Raw genomic sequence first — 14,180 nt, forward strand, 5'->3', positions numbered from 1 at the left:
CAGAGGCTGATGCAGGGCTTGATCTCATGGACTATGAGCTCAAACCAAGAATTGGACACTTAACTGACCGAGCCACCCAGGTGCCCCAGTATTTTGTGTTTTAACAAGTAATTAATACAGAAATGAATGGAGATATTTTGAGATTGTATTAATATCCTGTTCCTCATCTAACTTTATTCAGTAGTTTTAGCATTCATTCATAATTCTTCAGTTATTACTCTGATATTTGTCAAATGGTGGTTTTCTAATTCCATCATTTCTTCTATACTTACTAGTTAGCATTACCTTCTCCTCTCCTACTTTTTTTTTTCCTTTCTGTTTATAAGAGCTCATGGAGTCCTATTGGACTCAATTGGTTATAATCCATTGCTGTCATTATTTATTATTGATATTCAGATTATCCCAGATTTGACCAGTAGGCGCTGTGTTAGATTGTTCTTCTGTCCTTGTGACATGTTCATATTATTCTTTGACATGTTCAAGAAGTTCCTTGAATTCTTATCATGGATATTTCAGGCTTATCTTTAACTTTTTTCTGCGCTAGCCCTGGAATCGGCCATTTTTCCAAGGAGGTCTACTTTCTTTTAGTGAAGATTGATTTTTAGAAACCAAGATCTGGGTGCTAGGTGTGCTCACTGCTGTAAGGCTGTTGTTTCTAGGTCTTCTCAGTGGACAGATGTAGGAAATGCATGAATTTTCACATATACACAATGCACACATATAAATACACGTGCATTTATATCTATTTGTCTGTCCATCTATCTATAATCTATCTGTATCAGAAACTATGAGTTCACACTGATGATTTCCTCACAAGCCAACATCAAATGGCTATTCTTGCCCACTCCCCTTTCTATATTTGTGTCCCTCTTTCTTGTCATGAGAAATCTTGTTCCCATTATCCTCAGTATATTTATTTAGTTGATCAATTTCCATGTGTGGAACAGTCTCTTAAAATTTTTTTTTTTCAATGTTTTTTATTTATTTTTGGGACAGAGAGAGACAGAGCATGAACGGGGGAGGGGCAGAGAGAGAGGGAGGCACAGAATCTGAAACAGGCTCCAGGCTCTGAGCCATCAGCCCAGAGCCCGACACGGGGCTCGAACTCACGGACCGCGAGATCGTGACCTGGCTGAAGTCGGACGCCTAACCGACTGCGCCACCCAGGCGCCCCGAGTGGAACAGTCTCTTGACCACATAGGCTGTCTCCCTCGTCTAGTACTGTGCACCCAGGGTGGTTGAGCTCACCAAGTCCTCCAGAATTCCCAGTCCTCACTGATGAGGATGTCCACCCCCCAACCCTGATCTGGCAGCATGTTAACCTGGAGTTTCTCAAGGCCCCAGTGATGTGCCAGGCTCAAGTTTCCCCCACCCTTCATGGTAGTGACCAAATGAGACTACTCTGCTCCCCATCTCTCTCTGGCCGAGAGCTCCCACAAAGTAGAGATCCAAATCATCTTTCTAAACAAATAGCAAGAAGCTGTTGTAATTACAACAGTGTAACATTTTAGAGCAAATTAAAGTTTGTCTTCATTTTTATACCTGCTTATTATTAAAGGTGGAACCAAGAGAAAAATAATCTATTATCTTCATGATTATTTAAATAATTTTTTTACATTTATTTCTAGGATTTAAGATGTGTTTGAGCTCTCAAAGTAAAGATCTTCTATCCAATCTTGAGTAGAAACATGATGCTTGGAGAGGTTTCGTAACTTTCCCAAGTGACATGGCTAATCAGTGGGCAAGCAAGTGCGGCAAAGTCAGGATTCAGACATGTGAACTTCTCTACGACATAATGTCAGAATGTGCTGTTCTGATCTTAACCAGAAGGCTTATAGAGCAAGTTATAGGTCTTTTTAGCATATTAAATCATACAGAATTAACTGTTTTATGTTTCTGAATTATCCTAGAACTTTTCAGTTTCCTCAACTTTGTTTTCCCTAGAAAAATGAAAATCAGCTTCTGGGTTTATAATGTTCATCTATAGTGTTAGTAATTTGAACTAAATGAGAGTTGACATCCCTTTAGGTTCTAGGTTTTGATTACTATATTGTGCTAAGTTCTTCAGTTCATGTCCTTGAGAACGTATTGTAAGGACAGCATGCATGTAGCTGCCTGCGTGTATGCATGTGGGGGGATAAAGGCAGCAAAGTGTGAGGAAATTTTAGGCAACTCATTCATCTCTCTACATTTCACTTTTCGTATATGAAATGTGAAGCTAACTACCAGCTACCCCACAGGGATGTTTAAATGATGTGTAGAAAACAATGAGCATTTTTGCAGGAAGATGCTTTGAAAACTTATGGGGTTTCTCATTCTTTTGAGTAGCTACTCCTCCTGAAGAGTTTTTTTTGGAAAGAGGATCTATTGAACTTGTTAATTCCAGTGTGATTTCTTCCTCCACATGTGTATTCCACTAGCAATCATATAAATCCACATCCTGCTGTCCTTTCCTGCTAATGTGGAGGAAAATCCACCCATTAGTTTTTCCATTGTTTTGCTCATTTATACTGAAAGGTAAGTGACCGTTGAGTATGTTGAACGACATTATGATTTGGGATTGACAGTTACACTTCAGCCATCACGTTACTTTAAAGAAAAATTTTTTTTAAATGTTTGTTTATTTTTGAGAGAGACAGAGACGGAGCACAAGTGGGGGAGAGGCAGAGAGAGGGGGAGACACAGAATCCAAAGCAGGCTCCAGGCTCTGGGCTGTCAGCACAGAGCCCGACACGGGGCTCAAACCCATGAGCTGCGAGATCATGACCTGAGCCGAAGTTGGACACTTAACCAACTGAGCCACCCAGAGGCCCCTCCATCATGTTACTCTGATTTGCATATGTCATCTGTCACTGTGATGCCAAGGTGCTTAGAACACCTGGACACTAATAATGCTTATTTGTGGCTCTGTCGTTTGTGTTGGAGTGAAGTGGTCTGTTTTCCTTATATGTTAAATTTGTAAATTCTGTAACTACTAAGACAGTGCTTACTTTGTTTTGTTTTTCAAAGTTACTTTTGCATTTCTGGAAGTATATAAGAAAAAATATGGAAATCTAGTATTGGATGATTAAACGCCTATTAATTGCCTTGTTCCATTCTAAACATATATACTGTTTTATCTCATCTTCACAAAAATGTGGGAGCAAACTGAGGCTCCCTAAGTGATCAAGCTTAGGAAAATTGAATGATTCCTGTAAATTTACGTAACCAGCAAGTAATAGAACTCTTATCCCAGGAGTCTGGGAGCATGGGCTCCAAGTTAAAAAAAAAATGTTCGTGATGTAATAAACATTTCCCCACCTGCCTGCTTTCTAGGCCCCAAAGAGGTTGTGTTTATGTTCTTTAAGAAACATAGATCATGGTGCCCTCTGCTTTATAAGTTGCTGTATGTCTGAACCTGATAAGCACTCAGCAACGACAGCAACAGCACCACCACCAATGCCAGCAACAGGGAAACAAGTAGCTGACAGTTTTTGAGCATTAATACATGTCCCAGACACCATCCTTAGCACTTTATACATATTAGTCTATTTGATACTTGAAATAACTCCATGAGGTGTGCATACCTCAATTATCCTCATTTTATGGAAGAGGAAACTGAGAGTTTAAGAGTTAATCGCCCAAATCACACAACAAATTCGTGTTGAAGCTAGAATATGAACCCCAGGCAGTGTGGCACCAATGCTATTGTCCCACACCATACCAGATTTCTCAGTAAATACTTGTTATACTAGAATTATGAGTTGGAAACTAATGAAACCAGTTCAGATTAGGTTAAACTGAAAGGGCATCTGTTAGGAGGACATGGAATAGCTCACTGAGTCAGCAAGAAGCCTGGGGAACCAGGCTTGGAAAACAGGCAGGTCCATGAAAGACTGGGGAGCAGAGAATACAGCTGGATGTGCCGTGGGAAGTGTGGTTACGGGGCCACTTCTGATGCTGCCGTCACTGGCCAGCACAGGTACCATACTGCTGGCACGGGGCCATGGGGCCACGGGGCCACGGGACTCTCGGATCTGCTGCCATTGAGGATGTCGCAGTAGTAATACTAATGAACATCTTGAATGCTCTGTCATCTTTGCGTAACTCAGTAAGATTCAGAGGCCCAGATAGAAGCATTTGCTTGTTTGGAGTCCAGGCCACATTTTCCAAAGGACAGGTCCAGTGTGCTTTTTGATTGAATTACTACTCTGGGCAGAATAGTAACAGAAGAAAAGAATGACAAGCAACTTCAGTAGAGTTCAGTTGAACTCTAAAGATTAAGATACTTTCTCAGAAAAACTTGACCCTGTTGTGTGGTGAGATAGGTCAGTTAAATGATTTGAGGAGTTGGTGGTTAAAGAATGAGAAGGCACTGGTTACTTATTTGTTTAAATCCAGTTATGTGCTGATGACTATTTTGGGTTCATTCTGTTTGGATCATGGATTACAGGGCATAATAACTTCCAGGTGGCTGATAATTGAGACGTAAAGTACATGTTTGTGTTTTTTTTTTTTTTTCTGGTTAATTTTAACTGTAGGTAAAGAAATGGACTGGATATCAAAAGGTAATACTCTTTAGAAAAAGGCTGATAGTTTTGTTCTTAAATATGATTGGGATCAACGTTTTAAGAATTTTGTTGTACAGATCAAACTTTACTTTAACAAATGTTGTAATAAAACATTTCAAGCCTTATCTGATGACTCACTGATTTTAAGCACTAATCCATATAACAAGATTTTGGTGCAGTACAAGGAGTTGGGTCAGGCCATGAATAAGATTTGGCTTTTATCACACAACACTTAATTAAAACTCATTTCACTAGGTTTCTGAGCTTAAGAATAATGGTTACACTTTTTGAGTGCTTACAATCAGCCAGACAATGTGCAGAGTACTTTGTATATATCTTCCCTTTTAATCCTCATAATAACCCTATAATGTAAGTATTATTATTGACACTTCAAGGATGGAACCGAGGCTGAGAATTACTTGCCCAAGGTCACGCAAGAAGAGATGCAGTTGGGTTTTAAATCCACATTTGTTTGACTCTCCAGCCTGCTTTTGATGGCAATGCTGCACTGTGGAAGAAAAGTCATTAATTAAATCGCAAGTTAACTCTGGGGTAGCATTCTTGAATTTTTAGATCAAGAGATTTCCTTGTCAGTAGTTCTTAGAGAACAACTTCCTGTTTTCAGATTCAGTAACTCAGGAAATGTCATTCCATCCAAGATTCATTCCCTGAGTTAAAAGAATATAAATTGTTATTGCCATGTAGTCGTTGTCTATGCCATTCTCACACGGTTGTCATATGGGATGTGTGGGTGAGATGATTTCTCACAATTTGGGTAGGATGGGCAGGGTGAGGTAGGCGGTGTGGCATCTCAGATCGTCTCTAATGCTCAAAACCACTGATTATTAGGGATTTGTGAAAGTATTTAGCCCTTTCTTGAAAAACCTTCTGTGGGTGCCATCTTTTGACGGGGTCAAACTCTTAACATTTACCAAGCATCCTGTAATGGAATTTTTGCTTTTATTTGTGTTCACTTTTCACTTGGAGCTTCAAGTTCAGTTCAGATTTTCTAGGATCCGGAAGGCAAGTTTTCTTCATTGTGTTATAACTTTCACGATTTTGACTGAGTTTGGTGACTTGTGACCAATTTTTAGTCTTACATATACTTTAGTAAACCAGTGAATTACGGAAGTCTCATTTCCACATTAAAAACCACTTCCCCTAACCCTAACCTTAGTACGGATTTTTCTTTCCTGCTCAGTGTAGTCTGTGCGCTCGTAGAACTACTTCCTATGAAACACACACACGCAGAGGAACAAAAAAAGCGCTGGTAGTCCTGATCGTGTAGTAATAGCCCAAGTTCAAGGAATGAATGCAGCCAACGTGATACAGGATGAGAGCCAAAACCCACTGGTGTCATGCCAGAAGATGATGTTAAATAATTTTTCAAAAATTTAATACTCATTATACTGATTTTGTTTACTAAAATTCTGTCAATTCTTTTTGAATATGAAATGTTCTCCCCCTTGATTTTCTTTTTGTTATGAGGATAGTTTTTGTTTTTTACATGTATGTTTTTCAAAAATCTGCTTTCAGGGTATCAAGTGGAGCCCTCAAAAGCCAGATGTGGTACTGGGGTCAGGGGTTAATAGATTCAAGGCTGCACCTGGGAGCCCCTCTACAACTGGCTCTGTGCACATACATCCAGCATACCTGGCTAGGCTCAGTGCTTTTTAGTCAGATATATAGATACATGTCCTGGCAGCGAGTGGGGAAAGCTGTTATGTCTTCATTGTCATTAGCAGAGCTCTCAGGAAAGGCCTGCTTTATATTCTAACAGGAGAACTTATTATGTGTGAATGGAAGAATTAATAAGGACCTGAGGTTTCCTCAGTTTGCAGAGCGGTACACCCCCATATGTATGGTGGATAAATGTCTTTTTTTCTTGTAAGTAACCAACATATGGGAGAGGTAGAAATTATTTGTAATTTGCATGTCATTATAATGATAATTTAAAAAGCGGCATGGTTCTGGACCTCGGGCAGGGGCTTAGAAAGTTTCATGGTAGCAAACTAAGCATTTCTTGTAACAGGATGTGAATGGCAACAGAATGCTCTAGGCGATATTAAATTGGGGTGATTTTTAGTAAGTGACAAATGTTTTATGTTTCCTAAATCTGAGATGGGTTCTACCAGCTCCAAATGGCTGCCAAGTTATGTTATCACTTGCCTGCTTTGTAACTGCCTCAATTATTTCCTTCCCCAGCCCTGTATGATGAGATTCGTCAGTTTCGCAAGGCCTGTGGGGAGGCTCATCTCAAAACCATCTTAGCAACAGGAGAACTTGGATCTCTTACTAATGTCTATAAAGCCAGTATGATAGCAATGATGGCAGGTAAGTGTTCTATATTCAAAGGATGATATATGTTGAATTGATGTTTTTAGGAGAAATAAGTAAGTGAAAAGATTTGGCTGTTAGCTAAAAAGTGCTAACTGCTTGGAAATTTTTGTGGGAGGGGTCAGATATTTTGTGAATACATGTACAGTGTGAAGTGGTCACAAACTTGGCTTTCTTCCACATTTTTTTGTGGCATTTCATCGCTGCACTATCCTTGGAAGGCAGTAGATGGCTCTCTTGTTAGTGAATTGCCTTCTTGTTATTCTTTGATTATTCATTCATCAACATATGTTAGACAGGAATTTCTTTTACTCTTATTCCTCTCTGTGAATTTAAGTGTTTGATTTTTCCCAGAGATGTATATCTATACTGTCTAAGGCAGCATGTGCTTTTGTTTGCGTTAATTTTTCTTTTTAAATGTAGTGCAGTATCATTGCTTTTTATACTTTCGAGTGCAGGTTGAACTTATTCTTCATCTCCATGAACAGCAGGCCTGTCCATTCGTACATCCAAGCTTGAATCCTGGGAGTCCAGCTTGATTCCTTCTTTTCCTCATCTTTACGTAAACCAGTGAACAAGTCTTGAGAACTCTGCCTCTTCACCATGTCTAATACATCTTCACTCCATCCTGCGTTCTGCTGTCTTCAGCCATTGCCATCCCCCACATGGATCACTCCAGTCTCCTAAATACTTGCCCTTGTCTCCGCGTTTGTCCCCTTCCAATCTGTGTTCCACACTGTTGCCAGAATGATCTCTTAAAAATGTTAATTCGATTTTGGTATTGCCTGCTTAAAATCCTTCCGTGGCTTACGCTGTCTCCGAACCCTAACGGAGACAAAGAAAGATACTTGTGCACCTGTAGACTTGAGCTAATATTTGCCAGCAGGGCACCTGAGAGTCCAGTGGGTTTAATGTAATCTTGCCACCAAATGATTCTTTTACAACATAAGACAATGTGAAGGTGTAGGGTATATGAGGAGAAGAGGTGATGGAGGGAGCAGCCTTCTCTTCAGCAAGATGTGAAGGAAATGTAGTTCACTTATACAAATGAGAAACAACACACACACCAGACCTTCACTAGACACTGTATTCTACACTGCCCCCCTCTACTCTCACATCACTTTCTGAGGGCCAGGGTCACCACCAGGGGCACCTGGCCTGCTCACTTGAAAAAAAAAATCCTTCAGTGGCTTCCCTTCATCTTCAAGGTAAAATATAAATTCCTTCAGGCTGCTTTTAAGAAAAGGTCCTTCTTAAGACCCTGCCTGTGCCTCTATAGTCTCCTCATTTTCCCTTCATAACATATTCTCCAGCTGTATGCAATTCCTTGTGCCCTGCAGATGGCACCATCCAGACCTTTCAAGTCTTTATACGTGCTGTGCCTCCTGCCCGGAATGCCTTTTGCCTAAGTAATTCCTTAACATCTTTGGATTCAGCAGAGGTGTCATTTTTTTTCAAGAGTGTTTCCCCTAAAACTGCTTCCTCCCCTACCACTTGGTTCATTACCTCCTCTGTTTGCCCCCATAGCATTCTGTTGAAACCTCAGTCAGATGACATATCCTAATTGAGTACAGTATTGAATTTCTAAGTGCCTTACCAGTGGCTCCATGTTTGGGTGAAGATATGTGACTTCTCAGGTTTTCAATCTGGGCCTCTTTTGTAGTCACCCTCTAGATTTTTATACTCAGGTACTTTTTGAGTACTGTCAGACCTAGCATTGTTCCTTGGAACTCTACTGGAAATCAGCCAGCTAGGTATTCGTGAAGCTGTTGCTCTGCTCATTGCCAGTCTTTTTGTATGATGTCTGCTCTGGTTGTCTCATTTAGAGCAAAATGAAAATCTAAGGATAAGGAGGATTGGAACACTTTATCTGTTATACTGGCATTTCAGAGGTCCACAATAAGAGATGAGTCACTGCAACCCTTATGATCCTGGATGAAGCCCCTCGGAGTCCTAGGTAGACCAGTGACTCATGCTCCCTGCCAAGACAATGGATTGCTAGCCTAGAATGCTGTGATCCAGGTCACAACAAAAGTGTATTCATTCATTCATTCCAACCCTACCCTACTCAGTGCTGCTCACGATGGGAACATGTCTGAAAGCCCCTCTTCTACTCTCCACCCTACCCATCCACAGAAAAAAGTGTGAGTAGGAACATGCTCTCACCTGTCTTTTCCTGTCTGCTTATATCCCTGCCCACATTGTTATTTATCTCTTTCATTTCTTCTTTTAATCGGTGTCTGTTGAGCACTTACTGTTGGTAATAAGACTTGTATTTGTGTTGTGCTTTACCAGATACTTTAAAATAATATTCCCTCATCTTCACATCAACCCTGTGGTAATGAAGAAATTTAAAAAGTAACTTGTTTTAGGTCACATATTACATATATTTTAGGTCACATATCTGTCTAACAGATAACATATAGTTATTATTTGAACCCAGGTCTTCTGGCTCCAGGGTTACTGCTTTATCAGCTGTAACACTGCTGTCTCTCAAGGTACCATTTAGGATCTTTGCAAGGTAATAGCAAGTGAAAGCATCCAGCATACTTCCTGGCCCATAGTTTATGGTTCCTATTGTCTTAAGAAGGTATATGATAGAAAGTATGTTTTGAAGAATTGTTAAAAAATTTGGACTAAATTTACATTTATATAAGTTACAGCTATACTTCTTTGGTATTTTTTATTTATTTTTTCCTTAAAAATCAACTTCATTGAGGTAAATTTATGCACGTTGAGTTCTTAAGTGTATGATACGATGACTTTTTACAATCTGTATTTTCCATCATCTCAGAAATGTTCTCTGTGCCCCTTTGCTTTCAGATTCCAGCCTTTTTACCTTCTGTCCCAGCTGCTATCAGTGCTCTGATTTTATCATCATAGATTGGCTTTGCCAGTTTAAGAACATCATATAGTTCTACAGTATACACTCTTTTGTGCTTTTTATCCCTCCAACCCCAAGATAATAGCTCTGAGATCTATCCATATTGTTCTGTGTGTAAGGAGTTTGCTTAGGGGTATTCCATTGTATAAATAAAGTGAGTTGCCAAATTTATTGACATCAAGTGTGTAATATCCCTATGTCTATAGGGTCTGTAGTTATACCTCATTTTTTACTGCTGGTGTTGTCAATTTTGTTTTCTTTCCTGTTGTTCTTTTCCCTTTCTTTCTTTCTTTCTTTCTTTCTTTCTTTCTTTCTTTCATAGAAAAGAGTCTTGCTGGGGGTCTGCCAATTTTATTAATCTTTCAAAGAGCCAACTTTTTGCTTTGTTTTTTTTTCATTGTCATTCAGCTAAAAATAATTCTAATTTTCCTTGTGATTTCTCTTGTTATTTAGAATGTTATTGGAGTGTTATCTAGAATAAATGTTTACACTGGAGCACCTAAATACATTAAGCAAATATTAACGGACATAAAGAGAGAAATCAACAGAATGTTTAACCTCCAAGTATTCTATGCTTTTCTAGATATCTTACTGTTATTCACTTATAACTTAAAATTATGTTATGCTCTGAGAGAATCTGAAAGAATCTTTTGTCTTTTGAAATTAAAGAAATTTATAGGCCATTTTATGGTGTAGTTAAGCATATGCTTCAAGTGCACTTGAAAATAATGTCATATACATGACATTATATATTATATATAATATTGCAGGTATTAGTGGTAGTGTTCTGTAAATATCAAGTTGGTCAAGTTGGTTGATTGTATTTTTCAGGTCTGGTTTTGTTTTATTTTGTTTTGGTCTACTTGTTCTATTTATTACCAAGATAAGGGTGTTAAAGTCTCTAAATATGATTGTGGATTTGTCTACTTATCTCTTTAGTTTTGTCAGCTTTTTCTAAATGTATTTTGGAGCTTTGTTATTAAGCATATACACTTTTAAGATTGTTATGTTTAGGTTTTGAATTAGTGCATTCATTAAGGTATGTCCCTCTTAATCTCTGCTACTAGTCCTGTCTTATATATATTTATATATTTAAAACTCTCTTTCATAGGCAGTCTTTTTTTTAATCCATTTTGAGAATCTGTGCTTTTTAATTGGAGTGTTTTACTCATTTTAACTTCACATAATTTTTGACATGATAGGATTTAAGTCTGTCATCTTGCAATTAGTTTCCTATTTGTTCTGATCCATTTTTTTTTTCCTGCTACCTTTTGGGTTCATGAAATATTTGATAGCATTTCATCTTATTTTTTTCTTTTTTCTTTTTTTTTTTAAATTTTTTTTCAACGTTTATTTATTTTTGGGACAGAGAGAGACAGAGCATGAACGGGGGAGGGGCAGAGAGAGAGGGAGACACAGAATCGGAAACAGGCTCCAGGCTCTGGGCCATCAGCCCAGAGCCCGACGCGGGGCTCGAACTCACGGACCGCGAGATCGTGACCTGGCTGAAGTCGGACGCTTAACCGACTGCGCCACCCAGGCGCCCCTCATCTTATTTTTTTCTATTGGCTTTTTATCTACAGCCTTTTTGTACTTTTCAAGTAGTTGCTCTAGCACTTACAATACGCATCCCTTAACGACAGTTTACTTAAAATTGATATTCTACTTTATGCTTCATGTAAGAACCTTAATAACAGTCCCATTTACACCCTCATTAGTCCTTTGAATTATTTTGGTGTTCTTCTTCATCCACCTATTTATAAATGCCTCCTTAAAATGATGCAATTTTTGTTTTAACAGTCCTTTGCTTTTAATTAAATCAAAAGAAAACTAAGCAAAACCAGTCTTTTATATTTTCTCACACATATATCATTTCTGTCTTTATTCCTTCCTGTAAGTCGGCCAGTGACTAATTCTCTTAGGTTTTGTTCAGCTGAAAATGTCTTCATTTCACACTCAAGTTTCAAGGATCATTTGCTGAATATAGAGTTCTAGGTTACAGTTTTACTTTTATTTCAGTGCTTTAAACATGTCGTTTCATTTCTTGGAATTCCATTTTTTCTTGTTTTCCTGTAAGTAATGTTTCATCTTACTCTGGCTACGGTCAATCAATATTTTCTCTTTATCTGTTTTTCACTGATTTGACCATGATGTGCCTAAATGTGGTCTTCTTTGTATTTATCATGTTTTTAGTTTGCTGAGTTTCTTGGATTTGTAGGTTGATGTTTTCCACCCGTTTTTGGACATTTTATAATTATTTTTTCAAATATATTTTCTGCCCATTTTGTCTCTTTCCTTTCTAGGACTCTAAGTACATGAGTGTTAGATTTTATCCCACAGGTTATTGAGGTCCTGTTAATTTTAATTTTAATTTTAATCTTTTTTCCTCCCTCTGTACTTTTGATTGGCTAATTTACATGGAACTTCAAGTTCATTGACCTTTATTTTCTATCTCAAATTTGCTTTTAAGCCCATCCAGTGAAATTTATGCTATTGTACATTTTTAGTTTTAGAAATCCCATTTAATTCTTTTTTAGGATTTTCATTTCTCTCCTGATGCTCAACATTTTTTGACTCATTGGGATCATGTTTTCCTATAAGTTTGTGAACATTTTTTTAATAGCTGATTACAAGTCAGCTAATTTGTATGTCTGGATTATCTCAGGGTTTATATCTTGAGCTGCCAGTTTTCCAGTGCCTGAAAATAGTTGCCTTTTATATTTTATTCCACTATATGTTCATTTATAGCAGGAAGGTAAATCTGGTAACATCTATTCTGCCGTGTTTGTAATTCTTCATGGCTTTTGTTTTCTTTTTTTTTTTTTTTTTTAATTTTTTTTTAACGTTTATTTATTTTTGAGACAGAGAGAGACAGAGCATGAATGGGGGAGGGTCAGAGAGAGGGAGACACAGAATCTGAAACAGGCTCCAGGCTCTGAGCTGTCAGCACAGAGCCCGACGCGGGGCTCGAACTCACGGACCGTGAGATCGTGACCTGAGCTGAAGTCGGACGCCCAACCGACTGAGCCACCCAGGCGCCCCGATGGCTTTTGTTTTCTTGTTAATTTAGCATGGAAATCTCAAAAGGAAAGCTATTTTATCATTTACATTCATAGTAATTATCTTGTAATATGGATAGCCATTTAGATTATTGCAGAATTCTCTGGAGACTAGGCTACAGATATGTAACTGTGTAAGTCTGGTATCACATATCATTGTAAATAAAAAGTTAGTTAACCAAAGTGTTCACATTTTTGGTCAACTAAATGCTTAGTAGCCTACTTTTAGTTTAATTTTGCTTAGGAGTCTTTTAAATGTTTTAGAGGAAGGCACCATGGATCATGGGAGTTAGAAGACCCGGACTCCTGTTCTTTTTTTGCACAGTTTATAACCTTAAGTGAATAAATTAATCTGATTATTAATTCAAATTAAGTAGTGTGTATGGCTGCATTATAAAGTATAAAGTAAGTACTTTGCAGGTTATTAAAAAATACCAGCATACCTTCCTATGCTATACTACCTCAGTCAAGAAGGAAATATAATGGTATTTTTTTCCCCTAGACTATCACAAGGCATTCTTCAGACTACCACTTTTTCAGAACCATTTGGCGTAGCTGTAGGAGATATAATGTATTGAGCTGGATTCCATTCTGTACTGATCTGTTTGTAGGATTGTTCAGTGACTGTTAGATAGGAACTTGTTTTGTCAACTTTGGCTCTGTCTTAAAAAAGAAAGGTGTGAAAAGAATCTGATTAGTTGAGAATCACCATTAGATGTGGTCCAGTTAATTTTTTTATGCTACATTTCTCAGCTATGGCTATTTGTCATATTTCCTAATTCTTTTACTCTGGAAACGATAGCAGCCACCTTAGCTCTCAGATGTGATTCGTAATAAAATGTCATTTAACTAGGGATCGAATCCTCAGCAGCCACAATGATCCAGAACCAAACCAGGAACCAGGGGAAAAAGAAAGAAAACCTTTCAAAGAGATGAAATATATGTAATATAATCTACAATGCAACAACAATAATAGATGATAACATTTCTTGAACATTTACTGTGTAACAGGTACTATTTTAAGGGCTTTATGTATATTTACATTTAACCTTCACACCAATTCTATGAGGTAGGTACTTTTCCATGGAAAAATGAAAACATCAGTTAAAAAGGATTTTTTGTGCTGATGCTGTATGGTCATTATTGATATTTGGAAACATTCCAGATACTTCTGTCTTTGTTACATCATTTCCTCTGTCTGTTACAGCTTTCTCTCCTTCCCTTGGGTGTTTTTAAAGATTTAAATAAAATTTCCATACTTTGTCAAATCTCTCCATGATCCTCTAGGGGCAGAATTACTTAATTGTTCATACCATTGTGCTCCTAGGACAGTTGTAAATACTAGTAGCA

General features: G+C 38.0%; 1 protein-coding gene across 2 annotated transcripts in view; it reads left to right on the plus strand.

Moving 5' to 3' along the window:
* DERA (deoxyribose-phosphate aldolase) overlaps positions 1 to 14,180 on the plus strand; it is a 125,354-nt gene that overhangs the window by 71,040 nt on the left and 40,134 nt on the right. For both annotated transcript variants that reach the window (XM_047865778.1, XM_047865779.1), the window contains exon 6: positions 6,756 to 6,884. In XM_047865778.1, coding sequence (XP_047721734.1) covers positions 6,756 to 6,884 — 129 coding nt within the window. The remainder of the gene's footprint in view (positions 1 to 6,755; positions 6,885 to 14,180) is intronic.

This window comes from Prionailurus viverrinus, chromosome B4 (assembly GCF_022837055.1).
Source record: "Prionailurus viverrinus isolate Anna chromosome B4, UM_Priviv_1.0, whole genome shotgun sequence".
NCBI classification, from domain to species: Eukaryota; Metazoa; Chordata; class Mammalia; order Carnivora; family Felidae; genus Prionailurus; species Prionailurus viverrinus.